This window comes from Sarcophilus harrisii, chromosome 5 (genome assembly GCF_902635505.1).
Source record: "Sarcophilus harrisii chromosome 5, mSarHar1.11, whole genome shotgun sequence".
In the NCBI taxonomy this organism is placed as follows: Eukaryota; Metazoa; Chordata; class Mammalia; order Dasyuromorphia; family Dasyuridae; genus Sarcophilus; species Sarcophilus harrisii.
In genome coordinates, this window is record NC_045430.1 from 130370443 (window position 1) to 130389660 (window position 19218).

The 19218-nt window shown below is 31.7% G+C and overlaps 1 protein-coding gene across 5 annotated transcripts in view; it reads right to left on the bottom strand.

Moving 5' to 3' along the window:
• Positions 1-19218, bottom strand: part of UPF2 (UPF2 regulator of nonsense mediated mRNA decay) — a 181464-nt gene that overhangs the window by 88877 nt on the left and 73369 nt on the right. For all 5 annotated transcript variants that reach the window (XM_031938580.1, XM_031938581.1, XM_031938577.1 and 2 more), the window contains 7 exons: positions 14783-14986; positions 13610-13885; positions 12072-12255; positions 6409-6548; positions 3747-3851; positions 3328-3426; positions 641-808 (listed from right to left, as the gene is read on the bottom strand). In XM_031938580.1, the coding sequence (XP_031794440.1) occupies positions 641-808; positions 3328-3426; positions 3747-3851; positions 6409-6548; positions 12072-12255; positions 13610-13885; positions 14783-14986 (1176 nt within the window). The remainder of the gene's footprint in view (positions 1-640; positions 809-3327; positions 3427-3746; positions 3852-6408; positions 6549-12071; positions 12256-13609; positions 13886-14782; positions 14987-19218) is intronic.

The window sequence follows — 19218 nt, forward strand, 5'->3', positions numbered from 1 at the left end:
TACCCATAAATGTGGGGAAGAATGAACAAGTTATGGTACATGAGTGTAATGGAATACAATTGTGCTATAAAAGTAAAGAGGATACTTTCAGGAAAATCTAGGAAGACTTAATGAATTCATGTAAAGTGAAGTGAGTAGAACCAGGAGAACAATTTACATAATGACAACAATATTGTAAATGCAAATAATTTTTCAATCATTAGGAACACTGATTAATACGATGTCCAACTAAATTTCTAGAGGATTTATGATGAAACATGCTACCTGTTTCTAGACAGAGAGGAAAGGAACTCAGAGTAGAAAGTAAGGAGTAAATTAAAAAAAAAAAAAAAAAAAAAAAAGGACTAATGAATGAAACAGCAAGGTAGGAAAAGGAGGAAAAAGGAGGGCAAGAAGATAGATTTTTTTTATTGCTTTTTGGGGAGCTAGGTAGGCAGACAAGTAAATAAGAAAAAATTCAAGCTCAAAATAAAATAAAAAGTTAAAAAAGAAAATATGAAATACACATATTTGTGACTATACATTTCTAAACATTCTCCTGCTGGAAGTGTGGCAATAATTTAGACACCCCCCTAAGTTAAGACAACAAATCATGTCCTGATTATAGTCACTTAACTAGCCAATATTTCCAAGTTCTTACCTGCTGCTTGTTGCCTTTTCTAGTTAACATGACAAATGGCATCGTGTCGCCAGCCTCAGTCTCTCCTTCCCCACCACCCAGCGGTGGGCCCTTCCTTAGTTGGCTTTTGAGGTGCAGCGGAATAGCGACATCTAGCTGGTGTACTTTAACAGACTCACCACTTCGTTGCTTAGAGAAAGAAAATGACAAGCAGGAGATAACTTAAGACGCTTAAATTTATAAAGTAAGTTTGGGCAGTTTTCTTTTGTAAAACATGAAATAATTCAGCAAGTATTTAGGAATGAAGAGAATAGAGATGAATGAAATCTCTGTGTAAGATTAATGGCCAAATTGGTTAAAGAAAGATGGCATGGCACAGTGGATAAGGCTGGACTTAGGCTGGGAAGAACCAAATTTAAAACTTGCTTGATACCAAGCTACCTTAAATATGCCATTTAAATGAGCAAATGAAACCTCATGTTACTCATTAAGACTATCCAGTCAATTGCTGACAGGTTGTGAAATGAACTTCTAGAAAGAGTAACAACACCAGTGAAATAAGATTCTAGATATAGTGGGATTATTCCTATTTTTGCATATTTTATAGACTATATTTTTTAAAAACTATTTTAAGAGGCTAGATGATATAATGGATAGGATGCTGACCCTGGAATCAGGAAGACACATGCCTGAATTTAGTTTCAGATAACAGCTGTATGATTGAGTAAGTAAGCCACCACCCTCTGTCTGTTTCCTATACTGTAAATGAGTATGATAATAGCAGCTACCTCTTAGCATTGTTGTGAGGATCAAATAAGATATAATTGTAAAACACTTAGCAAAACATTGGCACATAATAAGCACCATATAAATATAGCTATTATTATATATCCTAAGCAATCATTTAAAGGAGGTCACAAAATCCAATTAAAAATTATTTTACTATAATTTTGATAAGCAATCCCTTAAAGTATGTCACAAATTCCAAAAGGCATTAAAATTTACCTAAGAGCTGTTTCCCTCATTAGTTTCCAAAAAGTTTTCTCCATTCTGAATTCAAAAGTCAGGAATTTATCTTTAAGAATTAGAAAATAGGGGTAGCTAGGAGGCATAGTGGATGGAATACCAGCCCTGAAGTCAGGAGGAATTTAATTCAAATCTGGCCTCAGACACTTAACACTTCCTGGATGTGTGACTCTGGGCAAGTCACTTAACCCCAATTGCCCAACATCAAAAAAAAAAAAAAAGAAAGAAAGAAAGAAAAGAAAAGAAATAGGAAGGTTGCACAAAAGTTAGCTATATTTAAAAGAAGAAATTATTTTCCACAGTTTTAAACATTTAATAAGTCTTGGTGTTTCAAGTCACAATAAAATACTGAAAATAAAAGCTAATTAAACTTATATTCTAGATAAAAAGCATTCAGGAACACTAGGGAAATATTCTTCAAGATTTTTAAATAAAAAGAATGAAAAGAAATTGAAAAAAGGTCAATTTTATGACCAAGAAAAGTAAATAAAAATGTTTGGACAGGAATCTTAGGCAAGACTTTTTCATAAAACAAATGACAGCCTCTAAAATGGATTTGATTCTACATAACAAATCAGCTAGAGTAGGGAAGGATATATATATATGCATAGCATTGAAAGTGCTCTTTCCACAAAGAGAGTATAGGAGTACATTTTTCCCCCAGTACAGTAAATGGCATCTTAATATATTAAGCAATAAATGTACTTTTAAAAAAGGGAAAATGCATCTCCTTCATGGCAAGATCAGAACCATTATGTTTTCAATGTATTAACTTATAATTTGATAAGAATGTATTAATTTACCATGTGACCAAAAGTATGTACCTGTGACTCTTAGTCCATGAATGCAATTCCTTAGAAATAAAGAGTTCTATTTTAATAGAGGTATACACAGTTTGCACTAAAAGTATTTATTGATAGCTAATATTTTAATGCAGACTTCAAGGATACTGACCTTACTAGCAACAAAGAAGGTGAACTTTTTTTTTCCTTTTTCTTTTTTCTTTCTTTTTTGCTGAGGCAACTGGGGTTAAGTGACTTGTCTAGAGTCATACAGCTAGGAAGTGCTAAGTGTCTAAGGTCAGATTTGAACTCAGGCCCCTCCTGACTTCAGGGCTGGTGCTCTAACCACTGCACCATCTAGCTGCTCTGAAAGTGAATTTTTTTCATGAATATGCATAACTATGTAATTTAATCATACCACAAAGAGACAAGTTCTCCAATTCTTAATGTGACTATTTAATGAAAATTACTACTTTCTTTCTAGAAATCAAATGTCTTCTGCAAAGTCTGACTATGAAGATTTGTGATGAAGTACTACCTGGTGTACTGAAAATACACTGCTCGCCCACATCCTTAAATTTGATATTTTTTCCTAGCTCATTTCAAATGAATGATTGGACTGGGAACAGTGTTAAAAATAATATCAGAATAGAACATAAAGACTACTACAGATAAAGATGTTTAACTATATTTTATGATCCATTATTCAATGATATGAATGTACTTTTAAGTATTTAGATATAAGATGATTTTACTTCCAGTGGGCAATCTTATATTTAACTACATTGTACTATGCAATATCCAATAATCTGAATGTACTTTTATTTTTTAAGTATTTAGATAACAGGTTAATTTTATTTATACTAGAATTTCTTAGAAATACAAAGGAAAAGTTAATACCTGAAGATTTTCCAGCATCATTTTATCTAGAGCCTGAATGAAGTCTTCATCCTCTGCGCATGGGACATGTTTAAGTCCACCTCCTTTAATCATTACCTCCTTAGAAAAAACATAAAATTATAAATTTCAAATGTAAACTGCTAGATAGCAGAGGATCATTTTAACTTGTATAGTGTCTAGAATAGCGCAATGAATAAGTGGGCATTTTATAATATTTTTCAATAAAGTTATGGGAAAAAGAACTGCATTATAAAGAAATGCTTAGCTGGCTAGCATAGTACAATTGTTCATATTTTCTGAAAGGATCTGAAAGAACACAATTACACATCATAAATGCACACAGAACTCCCATGCCTAGCACTGAAATATCATGGAAAAGGATGGTGATTTACAAAGGCAAATTTCTCAGCAATACATACAGTGTTCTCTTCATCAGTTTCATTTTCCTTATTGGAATCTGTAAGGTAATCTGTATTCTCCTCCTCTTCTTCCTCTCCATCATCATCATCATTGTCAGAACCCTCCTAAAATTGTTTTTTAAAAATTATTTTTTAAGGTTAATACCATGGCATACCTGAATACAATTGTAAGGAGCCAACAGTGAACACTGATGTTATTCATGCTTTATAAATCTGATTTCCAACAGTTCTGAATAATCAATTATTGTCCTTGAGTTTCATTCAGCCTACTATGTAGACTGCTTACAATGGTAATGCAATGTTAGCTGGCAACATTTACTGAATACCAGTAGTTGAAAACTGACTTCATTATCTTCCATTGATCTAAACAATACAAAGATCCTTTGAAGGGCCTTCTCCTTGTTTTCAATAAAAAACAAGTTCTGTGAATTTCCTACAATTTTTTCCCCTATGAAATTAATCTGAAAATGGGGTGATTTCTACTTGGCCTTACAATGGCAAAACATTTTCAAGACCCCATGATTTTGCTTAAGAAAGCAATTTGGTGTTCTAATTTATTATTTATCAGATTAAAACTATCAAAGTGATGCTAGGAAATCTCAGTTTTTGAGTGATTTAAAAAAAAGATATGCTTCTTAGGGAAACCAAATTAACACATCCCATAAAGCAATTACATCAAAAGTATGATTTTTATCTAAAGATTTTTGCCATTAAAAATTTGAAAAGGAAGAAAGTAATTTGTAAACATGAATTAATTTACATATGCACAAGTACTGGCCAGGATAAGAACCTTCACTGGGGTCATTCAGAACTGACAATGTCACATCCATAGTGAAAAAGGGCAGACTAAGCAACTTTACCTAAATCTTAACAAATTTGTTATATATTTTTGCTACATATGATAAATAATTTATAAAAAGTCCCCAAAATATTGCACATAATGTCAGACATAATCAACATATACTACATGGAAGGGAAGGAACATATTTGGAAAGGAATGTGATATACTATAAAAACAAAATGCATCAATATGAATAAATTAAAAAAAAAAAACATTGTAGTGGAGAAAATAAAAATTTTTAAAGTTGCAGCAGGAGAGCCTAAAGCAGGGGGCTCACAACCTTTTTTATATGTGTCATAAACCTCCTTTTGGCTGTCTGAGCTTATGGTCTCCTCAAAATGTTTTTTAAATGCATTAAAAATATATATTCGGGATTACACCAAAGAAATCACTTATGTTAAAATAAAAATGTAATATCTGCCCCAACAAGTTTAGAGACCAATCTCCTTCACCCCCAGCACTGCCCTGAAATCTAGACAGACTCCTCTTAGGGAACAATTCCTGGCCTAAAAATGAAATCTTATTCAGTGGTCATTTTTATAAGCATATTACAAAGCAGAAATGAATTCTAAACAATTAATTTTAAAAGTCATACTCAGGACCTGCAGGTAGAATATGATGAAGAAAGTTCTTTTTGGGTGGAGACTGGATTTGAGCACCCTTCCGAGTAGGTGAAAATTGTTTTAGTTTACCCAATCATAGCTCTTCCTATTTTATTATTTCCTTCTCCTCTCTTTACATTATCTTCTGTAATTCATGAGGAAGGTGGTCATACTTGGTCAGTAGATGAGGGAGATAAAGCATTCTTTCTCTGTTTTCCTTTCTAGTGCCAAAGCTCTAGCATATTTATACATATATTTTATTTATCCAGAAAAAAATACCTTATGTGTCATTATAAGATTTTATTGTAAATCAAGTTTGCATCCTTAAAGTAATACCTAAATACTACATCACTCCCAAAATTATGAATTTATATACAGGATGCATTTTCAGAGAAGAAATCATGTAAGAATGCAAAACATCTTCATATAATAGCTATAAAATTTTAACTGGCTAATAACTGCTTGTATTTCAAAGGAGTACTTGCACTAAAGAAAGAAAAAATCAGAAATGAAATAAAGTTTTAAAATGACATCTATACTTGGTATAAATAAGTAAAGGTTCATGAAAACCCTAAGGGAATGGGCCACTGTATACACTGCTTTTCTATAATCACTTCTTTTAATTATAAAGCACCATATTAAAGATATGCTTCAAATTATGCAAAAGTCTTATATTACCCTACACATGTACAAACATAGCTACAGGGTCTTTATCACTTAACAATAGAAAAATTAATAGTGTTGGGTAGCCACCTCTGTTTTATTATGATGGTCTTGTAGTCATTTATTTACTACTGACTTTTTTCTAACAAAAGAAAAAAATCTAGCAAAAGAAGAGATTATTAAATTATTATTTATTAATTATTAAAGTATGGATGAATTTCACATTACAAATGCTATTAGACTTTAAAATATAACAAGATTAGTAGGATCAGATTTAGTGCTGGAATAAATGATAAAATAAATGAAGTGTACTATAAAGGGACAGGTTTAGAAAAAAAGGGCTGTTATTTTTCTTTAAAATTGATAGGATTTCATCAATGATATTTTTAATCACTTTAGAAGCTCTATAAAGGGAATATAAACTAATTTTTAAAAGATAGAAAGTATGGGAAATGTAACAAACTGTTGTTACCTGGGACATAGGCTTGGTTTATATAGGCTACACTTCAACAAATGTACCTTTTACAAACTTGGCTATAAATAAAAGTGTTATCACCTCTTCCTCAGGTTCATTTACTTCACTTTCATTTCCAGATTGTTCTTCTGTCTCAGCTCCTCCTTCTTCCTCCTCTTCATCTTCTTCAAGGTTTTCTCCTTCTGTCATGGAATCTTTTGAATCTTTGTCATTCATAAGACCTTAAAATTTAAGAAACAAAACATAAATGAGAGACAATTTTCAGGAAGTACTTCAACTAAGAATATATAAAAAATAATTTAACAGTTTTAACATAAAATAAATAGTTTAAGAAATATTTTGCATACATGAAATTCTTATGTCTCCTCCATACTACCATAGAAAAGGAAACATCCTATAAGTCTCTACTAAGTGATGTTAAATTGATATTTTAACTATAATATATATATATATATATATATATATATATATATATATATATATATACGTATGTACACATATATGTGTGACTATAAGTTGTAATTTTAGTACGTGAACAAAAGAGAGCAGAAGATTTAGGGCTGTTTTAGCAAAGAAGAAAACATGGGTTCAATCCCCACTTCTGTCACACACTGCCTGTATCATCCTCAGCAAGTCATTTAACCTTTCAATGCTCTTTAAAAGTCAAAGTTCTAGGGGCAACTAGGTGGCACAGAGGATAGAGCACCAGACTTGAAGTAAAGTTCAAATCTGGTCTCAGATACTTAACATTTCCTAGCTGTGTGACTCGGGCAAGTCATTTAACCTCAATTGCCTCAGCAAAAAAAAAAAAAAAAAAAAGTCAAGGTTGTAAAAAAGATGTTGATATGCATTGGAAGAGGGAGTTTCTCAACATAAGTCCCCATGTTAATAAAATCAAAGCTCTTATCAAAGGTTGGAAGGAGGAAGGAAAGAGGAGAAAACTAACAGGTAGGAAAGCAAGACAAGATAAGCTTCAAGTGCAAGTCAATAAGATAATTTCCTAAGAAGCTACAATTTTTTTTAGATTCCCAGACGCCTCAGACACAAAATTAGAAATCATGAACAGATTCTCAGTCTCTAGTAAATTCAACCTTAGTACTATATAAATATGAACAGTTGGTGATGATAAAGTTGAGATTCCAGAAGAGAAAGAAGGCCACAAGTTTTGTTCATGGTGTAAACCATGTTTACATTTCCTCTCCTCCCCCCTCCTTCCTTTCTCTTTCCCTCCCCCTTTTAAAAAACATCCTACAGTTAACCTGATTCCTGTCTTTCCCACATCTTGTTATTTGTCATTGCACAATTAATTTCCTGTAAATTCTTGCTCAAAAAACTTTAAGATGTAAATTTTACATCATCTACTTAACTTCCAAACATTTCACATTACTTTTTCATATTACTTCTCCAATTTTGCCATATTTGTCAAACATATTCTCTGCTCATGTTAATCTTCTCTTCACTGTCCTATCACCACTGTCCCTGAGGTCACTGATGTTTCTGTACCTTTTCTTATATTGTTCTTTAATTCTTTCAATGCAATCCTGCCTCATCAATTCCTTGTGACCTACCCTAATGCCATTTTATCTATAAAGATGTGCCTGACAGCTCTAACAATCATTGTTCTCCTCACTGAACTCATGGATCATGCAGCCTGTGCCACACAACTTTCTACTGAGCACTTTTTTATGTATTTCTCTAATTTATGAGCATTAAATTCATTTCCCCTAGTTAACTGTCAATATCCTCTAACAGCAATTTTAGGACAGAGATCTTGTCTAGTACAGTACTACTGTATCTCCACAGTGCATCATGCATGATACACAAATACTGTTTAATATATATTAGCAGAAAGAGATGGAAGCATTTTTAGAGATTAGCTAATTTAGTTTTGTAACTATTAAAGGAAACTAAAGTCTAGAGAGGTTAATTTGCTCAAGATTCAATAAGAATATGTGAGAAAAATTCAACATCTGACTTTTGCCTCACTGCCTTTTTCCACACAGCTCCTCATTTAAGCTAAACACTGCAGAAATCACTGCAACAAATACTGTTATATGGGCAAAACAATTTCCATCATTATTTAGAATTTACCAAAATAAATGTTTAAATATCTTAAATTCATTACAAGTTTTTCTCTAAACATTATTTTCACAGGAAAATTTAAGAGACAGCTTATTAAATTACATGATTTTTATGTTCCTTCTCTTTGATACCATACAGTTATCAGAACAATGACTTTATGCATATTACTGTTTTGGGGAGTAGAATCAATGATAGTCCTATAATGCTAGGACATTATAATAGGTGATTTTAAAAGTGCATATGGTAAATATTAAAAAATGATAAAAATAACCACTGCTATTGAAATTCAGATATAGGTGAAATATTCTTGGACTGAAATGTTTAAGGCAAAAACTTCTCAGAGAAAGGACTTGGTCTGGCCTTTAATTAGTTAAGGTGAACCAAAATTTCGAATTGGAAAGATGGATTGGGATCCATTAGTGTTCTTAGTATAGACTATAAACTTAGTTCTCTAGACAATGAGGATACACTGAAGATTTTTGACCCTAAAAGTAAAAGGATCAAAGTGATACAAAGGAAAATTAATGCTAGAGATGGTATTTAAAAATGGAGCAGAGAACAGAAACTGAAAATAGATAAATCATTAAGATCATGTTAGAACAGCTAAAATATAACTGTCCAGGATTAAAATAGGGTGTAAAGAAAGGGCAGAAGCAAGAGATATTATGACAAAAATAATCAAGGTTAAGTCACTAGCAAGTGAAGAACAAAGAAGAAGAAAATGAAATTCAATGGTGAACCAAATCTGAGGTGTTCCTTAATGATTAAGATAAAACTTGCTTTGAAATATTAAATGGGTCCCAAAGATTGTACCAAAAATATACACCATGTTTTCTATTTAAAAGATCCCATAAAAAAGCTTCCCATGAATGGTTATATTTCTAGTCTTTACAAGGAATTTAAAATATCTTTTAACGTAACTGCTTATAACACCCTACTCTAACACAACTGTTAATGCTCTGTCACATGACAAATTATAAGATTTATTTACTTGTGAACATGTTCCACATTGCTAATAAAATGTTAAGTTTTCTGAGAATAAGATCAATTTTATTCTTGTCTTCCTATTCAAAAGGCCTAGCCACAACCCTATTCAAAATGCCTTTGTTTGAGTTTAACTGACCATGATTAAGATATTTGCATGTGGCATTATGCTAAGCACTGTAACCAAAAAAAAATCCACAAAACAAAACAAAAAAAACTTCTTAAAGAAGTTTTCATTTAAAATGGACAATTTAAAACAAAATATTTAAAAAATGAAAGATGAATAAACAAAGAATAAAAAGTGATATGACTATAATACTTCTATGGTTTTAAAAAAAAATCTTCATATGCATTTTTTGGGTGTTAAAACACCCGAATGAGCTAACTAAGGAAATGCTATACCCATTTTAACACACTAAACTAAACACCTAGGAAGATAATAGCTAGATAAGAAAAACAAAGATGCCATATATTAAAAATTGGGCATATATGCCCAAACAAGTAAACAGAGTAAATACAAAGCTGTTGATTATTTTAACAATTAGCGAATTTTGTCATTTCTCCAAAAGCCTCCAGTTACTTCCCACTGCTAATAAGATAAAAAACAAATTCCTCATTCTGAAATTTTAGTCCCTTTACAATTATGTTCCAATCTAGCTTTTCATCCTCATTTTACTCTACAATCTTTCATAATTTCAGACATTCCAGGCATATGCTGGTCTTCAATCTAATAACACAACCAATCCACTATGCCTGAATTCTATAGCTCTACAGCTTAAAATCTTTTGGACCAAACTTATAAGTAAGAAGTTAAAAAAAAAAAGTTTAAAAAATTTCCTTTATCATATTTCTTCTTTGTATTAATACTTGCATAAATACACCCTTGTCACTCCACCCAAATTAACTGTAAATCTCATGAGTTCAGGGACTTTATCTTCATTTTAGTATCCCTAACATCTGGAAAAGTGCCTAGTAAATAGTATGTGCTTAAGACTTAAAAAAATGGATAAAGACAAAATGCATAGAATATGGTACACAATAAAAATGTCATAAAAAGAAATTAAGGCAAGTTTTTTCACCCTTAGCAAAGTGAATGAAAAAAGAGTTAATTTTTCTATCTGCATAAATAATTGTCTTACACATAAACATTTATCTGCTATAAAACATAAAAACATGAATTTTTAAGAACATCATTTTTACTGCAATTACTTGGTGTAAAAATTCCTTTTAGAACTTATCAAAGAAATTTATTTATCAAAGAAAAGAAGTAGAAAACTTGAAAGATTTTTTAAAAACGGGATTATCATACAGAAATCTTTGTGAACTTGTAAATAACAAATGTAACACTTGCTCAGTCAGTAGCACCTTAACAAATATTTTTCTCAATATCAGACACAATGGACTCAGTAGTTCTGCATAAGGAAACAGAGTTTACTATATATGATAAGCCAGAGCAGCTTAAGAGAATAAAAACTAGTCTCTTCTTCAGTATAAAAAGTAATTTTTAAGGGATTTGATGCAATAAAGGAAAAATGCCAAATGACTTCAAGAATGAATTTCTTAGCAAGGTATCTTTTCTACTACCAGAACAAAAAAGTTGTGACACTTGGCAAGGACTGAAACTCAGTAGGCCTGTAACAGAATTTGAGATTTATTCTAATATTTGACAGTCTTAATCTAGCAAATTTAAATTTCCATCATACTATGAACTAGTTGGTCCTCTATATGGAATGATAAGAAATACAAAAACACAGTTTTAAGCATTGTTAAATGATAGAAACAAAATCTGTTTTGTTCTCTCTGAGAATTTTAATGTGTCAAGGCCTATATTTAATTTCTCCTTAATCAAATAACTAATTAACAATGAACTATTCTTGTAGAGTTTACAAACAAGTTATTCAACTACAATACTAGAAAATAGACCCATCTAATAAATGAATCACAAAACAAAAAATTAATTTCTCCTATATTCCCCTTAGTAAAGCAAATATTCCACAATAATGCATAAGAAGAAGCATTCTGATAAAGGAAATGTGTGAATGGTTCAAAATAATACTAAACTCTTCTAGAAATAACTAATAATATTTATAGTACTAGAGGATATGGTGGGAAGGGATAAAATGGTATAGAACCTGTACTTTTACTGAAGAGATAAACAAGTTCTCTCTACCAATTCTAACTGGCAGATACTTTTTAACTTGCATTCTTGTACTGTTGCCTGGGTTACTTACAAGTTAAGTTATTTGCCTAGGATAAAAGCCAGTAGGTCTCAGGGTTGGTGTATGAATTCAGATTACCCTGATTTCAAGGCCAATTCTCTAACTAATATACTACAATGTCTCTAATAAGCAAATAAAACTGAAGAATATACATAAATACAAAGAAATATATTAAATAAGCAACCAAAAATATGCAATGTTCGTAACTTAAGAAATGTTTTTCTTTACCAAAATTTTCTAGAAATCCCTCAAGGTTATGTTCTTCTGAAATGTTATCAACTGAAATGAATGGTACCCCAAAAAGGTATGCCTAACAACATTATACAACTCAGAATCAAGTATATAAAAAGCACAATGAATATAAAACTATAATTAACTATACTGCTAAACAAAACATGCAATTGTCAAGAATCACAATTATATCTCCCCCTCCCCCCCCCCACTTCCTGATTTGCTTACCTAATTTTATTAAGAATTCTCGTTCCAAGTCTTGTACTTGTCTGATGGACTCTTCCAGAGAATTACAAAGTTTGATCTTTGGTCTCAACAGTTCTAATGTATCACTGATCATATAATCTATGTCAATAGGAAAAGGATGGTCTTTTGTCCAAACCTCCAAATTTTTCTTCCACCAAACATATCGCTGGTAACAAATAAGAATATTAGGCTATGAGACATTGGTAGCAGAGTTTAATTATAAATACAAGATAATTAAAAGTAAAAAATAAAATGTATACTATGAATCTATAGTTTATTTTTCATTACTATGAATTTAAAAGAAAAATTCTAGTTTGAAATATAGTTAAAATACTATTAATACAGTGATCAGATTTAAAATTACAGCCTATTTGATAAAAGCTTTTTATTTTGTCTAAGATGTTTCAGTATTGAAAAGTCAATTAAAATATCAAAAGGGTGAAGAATTAAATGTTTAAATATTCATAATTTTAAAATAGCAAAGAAAAGTTTACTATGAGCACAGTAATACTACTGTATTATGTAGTGCATATTACTGTAGGCACTCAACAGCTCAAATTCCTTTTAGATGTCCATTTCCTTTCACAAACCAAATCATAATTCTATAGCCTCCTTTTCAGGGAATGCACAAAGAGCTTTGATTTCTGGCCTAATTCCCCCAATTCTTTCATTTATTTCACTTCTCCTAGACAGTTCTCTCTCCTATATTTTAATTTCATCAAGTTTTAAAGATGTGTCTATTTTTCCTTGCTCAGGGTCAGATTTTGTTTTTTTCTTCTCTTTCCTGAGCCAGAGGTATCAATTTCGGAAGACAAAAGGGAATGACACTGCTAAAAGACTTTTTCTCCATCATACAACTTGTTGAAGTAGTTTATTATTCTTGACAATTTGTAACAGAACTGAAATCTAAATTGTGACAGAGGTATTTTCACTTTTTAATAATACTAATCCTGATAAACAAATAAAGTATTTTTAAAAATCCCCTTTGAATGCCCATCAACTGAAGAATAAATAAACAAGTTGTAATATATGATTATGATGGAAAATTAACTGGAATATACTAACCAAGTGGATGAAAGGGTAGTAGGTATAGTACTAATATATTCTGAGTTACAATTACTTCTAAAAATGACCATGTTTATATTTTTAGAATATCCTGTTAAAGAGAATTCTAGATCCTATTGCAAAATAAATTTGGAATTAGAGCAACTATCAATTCATATCATAAAAAGATCCACAGAAACCAAAGGAAAAATTTTATCATTTAAATGCTATTATAATGGTAATTCTAATAAGTTATAGATAAAACTACAAATAAAATATTTGCATATTTTTGTAAATCCACACAGATATGTGAAGATAACAGCAAAAATTAAGGAAAAATCAACACACCTTTGTGCAATGCATGTATAACTGAGTTTAAAGTATCAATTTATTGTGAATACTAAAAAGTCATAATTTGTTTAAGGCTAGCAATATGTTCAATGATAAATAAAATCAGCATTTTATCTGGTGTCTACCTGAAAATAAACGAGGAAACAATCAAGCTTTCGTTTGCTGGAGCCTCTGTCAAAGTACTGACCACAGGTATCCAGAATAGTGCATACTAGCCTAATTCTGAAGAGATGTTCAGGAGGATCCAATGGACTTGGAGTACCATCAGAATTAACACCAAATGATGTAAAAGAATAGAGAGTTCTAAAAATAACTGCTGATTCCACCATGCGATAATTATAAAGTTCCCCTAAGAACTTGGCACTGCTGATCCGTCTCTGGTTAAATTTAGGCTGGTTTACCTTAAAAAACAAAAGCAAAAAACATATATAAGAAACATTATGCTTGTAAACAGATGGAATTTCACATAGCTTCAAAATTCAAAAACTGAATTACTGGCAGAGAACTATAAAGGGGGAAAGATTTTCTTATTTCTCCCAAGTCTGTTCTTTTTTGGGGGGGAAAGTATTATTTCCTAGGAAACTGCAATTATCATGGTCTGGCACTACTTAAATTATTAGAAGTATAAGAATACAAAAGAAGTTACAGCATCCAGGCAAAATTAAACTCATTCACAATTTCTAGAAATTAAAAAAATGGCATCCTTTCTCCTAATTACTTTATATAGTTCCTCTGTAATCTAAAGGGACTTAAAATTATAGGAAAAATGTTAAAGTTCCTGAAAATATTTGGCAATATTCATAAGTCTTTAAAAGTCATTACAACGCTTTTTATAGAATGAACTTTTAATTTCTCTTCTTCTACTAATGTAGTTCCTAACCAGGTCATAAAATAAAATCAGCTTAGAATAACCTGATACTCAGAGCAGGTAAATGACATTGTGAACACATAGCTATAGAGTCAAAATCTGAATATGACCTCAAATCTTCCTCATTTCAAACATATTACATACATTGTGTTCCCTTGTAATGGTATTAATTTGATTAAATAGGTAAAAGATACAAACACAGACATGGGGAAAAAATAATTCTAAATCAGAAAATAAACTAAGAACTTCATACAGCAGAAACATGCTAATAAAAATAGCAATTACAAAAAGAAATCACTTGATAACAAAAGCTTACCATTAATTAAAAAGTTAAATCAAAATTCTATTTTCAAATTATATAACTAAAGAATTTTTATTTTAATTTTTCCACATGAACACATTTTGGAGGCTTTCAGAAATATGCCTTTACCTCCATTCCTAGTCGAATATCTTCTAATACTCCATCCACAACATGAATTCCAACATCTTCCTGGTAAAGTACTAATCCTGCTAAGAGGTTGGCTACACAATGAATACTATTATATTTCACATTCCAGATGTTTATCATACAACAAATAACATAGTCTTTCACTTCTGGATCTTGCCAGGGCAGCTTTCGCATCTGTCTTAGTACCTAAATAAGAAATATTTGGTTTAAATTAATTGTAAAATTTAATAGTCAGTGTTAACTATCTAATTTTGATTAACACAAAACAATTTTAATTTTCCATTATGGATCAATGTCATTCTTAAGAATTACTGTACTTTTAAAAGGACTGCTTCTTCTACTCAATCATGCTTCTTCCTGACGACCACATAAATATCTGCTTAAAAAATAGGGGGATGGAGGGAAAAGCAGAAGAGACTATATAGTAAGTGGAATGAGTTTCTTCAGCATCTCCAGGATTAGCTGTTTGAGAAATATCTTACAACAAAGTAATCACTACTTCCAGATTACTATTATATATCACTTTTTAAAAATAATTTTACCATCAAAAGCTCCACAGGAAACAGATCAATACTAATTGAGAGAGCTATAACTTTCCTCTTAAGAACTCTTTCTGGATATAAAATCTGAGGAGTGTTAGTCCTGTTAATAATCAAGGATACTCTCTTATCTTGGCTACTCACCTCCATGAATAACACTAAATTCAGAATTATCATTTATATCACAGTATGTGCCATGCAATGTCCTAAATGCTTTACAAATATTATAGCACAGTATCCAATAATTGAGGGAAGCAGGTTCTATTAGCACCTCCATTTTGTGGATGAGGAAACTGGGAAAAAGGTTAAGTGACTAGTCCAGGATCACAAAACTAGGAAGTTTCTGTGATCAGATATGAATTTGAGTCTTCCTGACTCTGGGTTCAGCTTCCTGTCCAATAACAAGAACATTTATTTACGTGCAATTTTCTTTAATCTGTAATGTCTTAACAATACGAATTCTAAAATAGCTTTCGGTCTCCGACATTAAGTGCTACCCACTGCTCAAAGTATTAATATTCCCTTCCTTTTTAACTTTGAACATTAAACATATTGACTAACTTTCAAAGGCTTTGCAACACTTCCACACCATTATTTTCCTAAAAAGTTCAAATATTAATGTTTTACCACCTTTTCCTTCATAAGACTGTGAAGTAATTTATTATGGATAATAATCTATATTTATGTGTAACTGAATATGATGTATTAGTTTTGTTAAACTGCCTTTTTTTTTTTTTAATCTGTTACAAGGCGTGAGTTGCTGAGAAGTGACCATGAGGAGGGATATAACCAGAAATGAATGATGTGAAAACAAAAGTTAATGGGAAAATATTTTTACAGTCAAAGGTTCTGATAAAGGCCTCATTTCCAAAATATATAGAGAATTAACTCTAATTTATAAAAAATCAAGCCATTCTCCAATTGAAAAATGGTCAAAGGATATGAACAGACAATTCTCAGATGAAGAAATTGAAACTATTTCTAGTCATATGAAAAGATGCTCCAAGTCATTATTAATCAGAGAAATGCAAATTAAGACAACTCTAAGATACCACTACACACCTGTCAGATTGGCTAAGATGACAGGAAAAATAATGATGATTGTTGGAGGGATGCGGAAAACTGGGACATTGATGCATTGTTGGTGGAGTTGTGACAGAATCCAACCATTCTGGAGAGTAGTTTGGAACTATGCTCAAAAAGTTATCAAACTGTGCATACCCTTTGATCCAGCAGTGTTACTACTGGGCTTATATCCCAAAGAGATCATAAAGAAGGGAAAGGGACCTGTATGTGCACGAATGTTTGTGGCAGCCCTCTTTGTAGTGGCCAGAAACTGGAAACTGAGTGGATGCCCATCAGTTGGAGAATGGCTGAATAAATTGTGGTATATGAATATTATGGAATATTATTGTTCTGTAAGAAATGACCAACAAGATGATTTCAGAAAGGCCTAGAGAGACTTACACGAACTGATGCTGAGTGAAATGAGCAGGACCAGAGATCATTATATACTTCAACAATAATACTATATGATGACCAGTTCTGATGGACCTGGCCATCCTCAGCAATGAGATCAACCAAATCATTTCCAATGGAGCAGTAATGAACTGAATCGGCTACGCCCAGAGAAAGAACTCTGGGTGATGACTAAAAACCATTACATTGAATTCCCAATCCCTATATTTATGCCCACCTGCATTTTGATTTCCTTCACAAGCTAATTGTACAATATTTGAGTCTGATTCTTTTTGTACAGCAAAATAACGTTTAGTCATGTATACTTATTGTGTATCTAATTTATATTTTAATATATTTAACATCTATTGGTCATCCTGCCATCTGGGGGAGGGGGGGGGTAAGAGGTGAAAAATTGGAACAAGAGGTTTGGCAAATGTTAATGCTGTAAAGTTACCCATACATATAACCTGTAAATAAAGGCTATTTAAAAAAAAAAAAAGAAAAGAAAAAAAAGTTAAATAAAAACTTTCCAATTTCTGTCAAGGTCAATGCCAACCTTCAAGTGTTTCAGGTTTATAACCTTAGCATTATCCTCAACTCTTTTATTTTCCTTCATTCTACCTATTCAAGTAGTCGTCAAATCTTGACATATCTATCGTCACACAAGTACTAACTGCTTTTCAGTTCGGATAGTGAAATAATTCAGTTGGTCTTTCTGTCTGGACTCCAGTCCATCCTATACTGTGGGCAAATTAATCTAATGCTCAGATTTGACCAAGTTACTCCTCTTTTCAATCAAAGACTTCCTACTGCCTTTGTTTTTAAAGCCTTTCATAAGACCTGACTCCAGACTATCTTTTAAGCCTCATTGCACATACTCTCCTACATTCTTGGGGAGGGGAAGGGGAAAAAAAAAAAGGCTATAAAGGCCTTTTCTCTGTTCACTACATATATAGGCTCTATCTCCTATCTCAGTACTTTTGTACTGCTGTCCCACATATTTGGAATACACTTCCTATAGACATCTGTCTTGGAGAGTATGCATCTTCCTCTAAAACGTACCTCAAGTATCATATTCTACATGAAATCTTTGCTTATTTCTAACTGTCCACCCTCCCAAACTACCTTGTACTTAGCCACTTTGTATCCATTTATATTTAGTCTTTCTAATTTATTGTATATACTTATATTATTTCCCCCATTAGAATGTAAACTCCTCAAGAATAGGGATTGTTTCTGCTTTTGTACTTCTACTTGCAGTACACTGGCATTGGAAATTGAATAAATGGTGATTGATTTTTCTTAATTATTATCTTAGTTATTTTTTTGTTCTCCAAAGTTAATTTTCTTTCTTTCTGCTAAATATTCCAAAACTTCTCAACAAAAGTTTAAAAATTTTTTTTAAAATAGTATTGGCCAGTATTTATCCCTAAAAAACTTTGTATCAGTGAAAATAATGTCAGAAACTCTGCAAAGACCATCTAACACCCCATGCCAAAATAAGGTCAAAATGGGTACATGATTTAGGCATAAAGGATGATACTACAAGAAAATTAGGAGAGCAAAGGATAATTTACTTATCAAACCTCTGGAAAAGGAAGAAATTTATGGCCAAAAAAGAACTAGAGAACATCATGAAATGTAAAATGGACAATTCTGATTACATTAAAACGTTTTTGCACAAACAAAACCAATACAAACAAGATTACAAGGGAAGCATAAAGTGGGGAAATAATTTTTTACAGCCAGTGTTTCTGATAAAGGCAAGCCATTTCTAGTCATATAAAAAAATGCTCTAAATCACTATTGATTAGAGAAATGCAAATTAAGTCAACTCGGAGGTACTACCTCACACCTCTCAAATTGGCTAAGATGACTGAAAAAGATAATGATAAAATGTTGGAGGGAATGTGGGAAAACTGGGACACTAATACACTGTTGGTGGAGTTGTGAAATGATCTAATCATTCTGGAGAGCAATTTGGAATTCTGCCCTAAGTGCTATAAAACTGTGCATAGTCTTTGATCCAGAAGTACCACTACAGGCCTGTACTCCAAAAGATCATAAAAAAGGGAAAAAAGGTCCTATAATGTGCCAAAACAATTGTAGCTGCTCTTTTTGTGGTGACAAAGAATTAGAAAATGAGTAAATGCTCATGGAAAATGTCTGAATAAGATATGGTTTATGAAAGTAATGAAATATTATTATTCTATTAAAAAATAACGAACAAGCTGACTTTAAGAAGGCCTGGAAAGATTTACATGAACTAATGCTGAGCAAAACAAACAGAACCAGCAACAGCAAGACTATATGATGATCAACTATCACAGACTTGATTCTTCTTAGCAGTTAAGCGATCAAAGGCAATCCCAATAAACTTTGGATAAGAAAATGTCATCTGCATCCAGGAGAGAACTA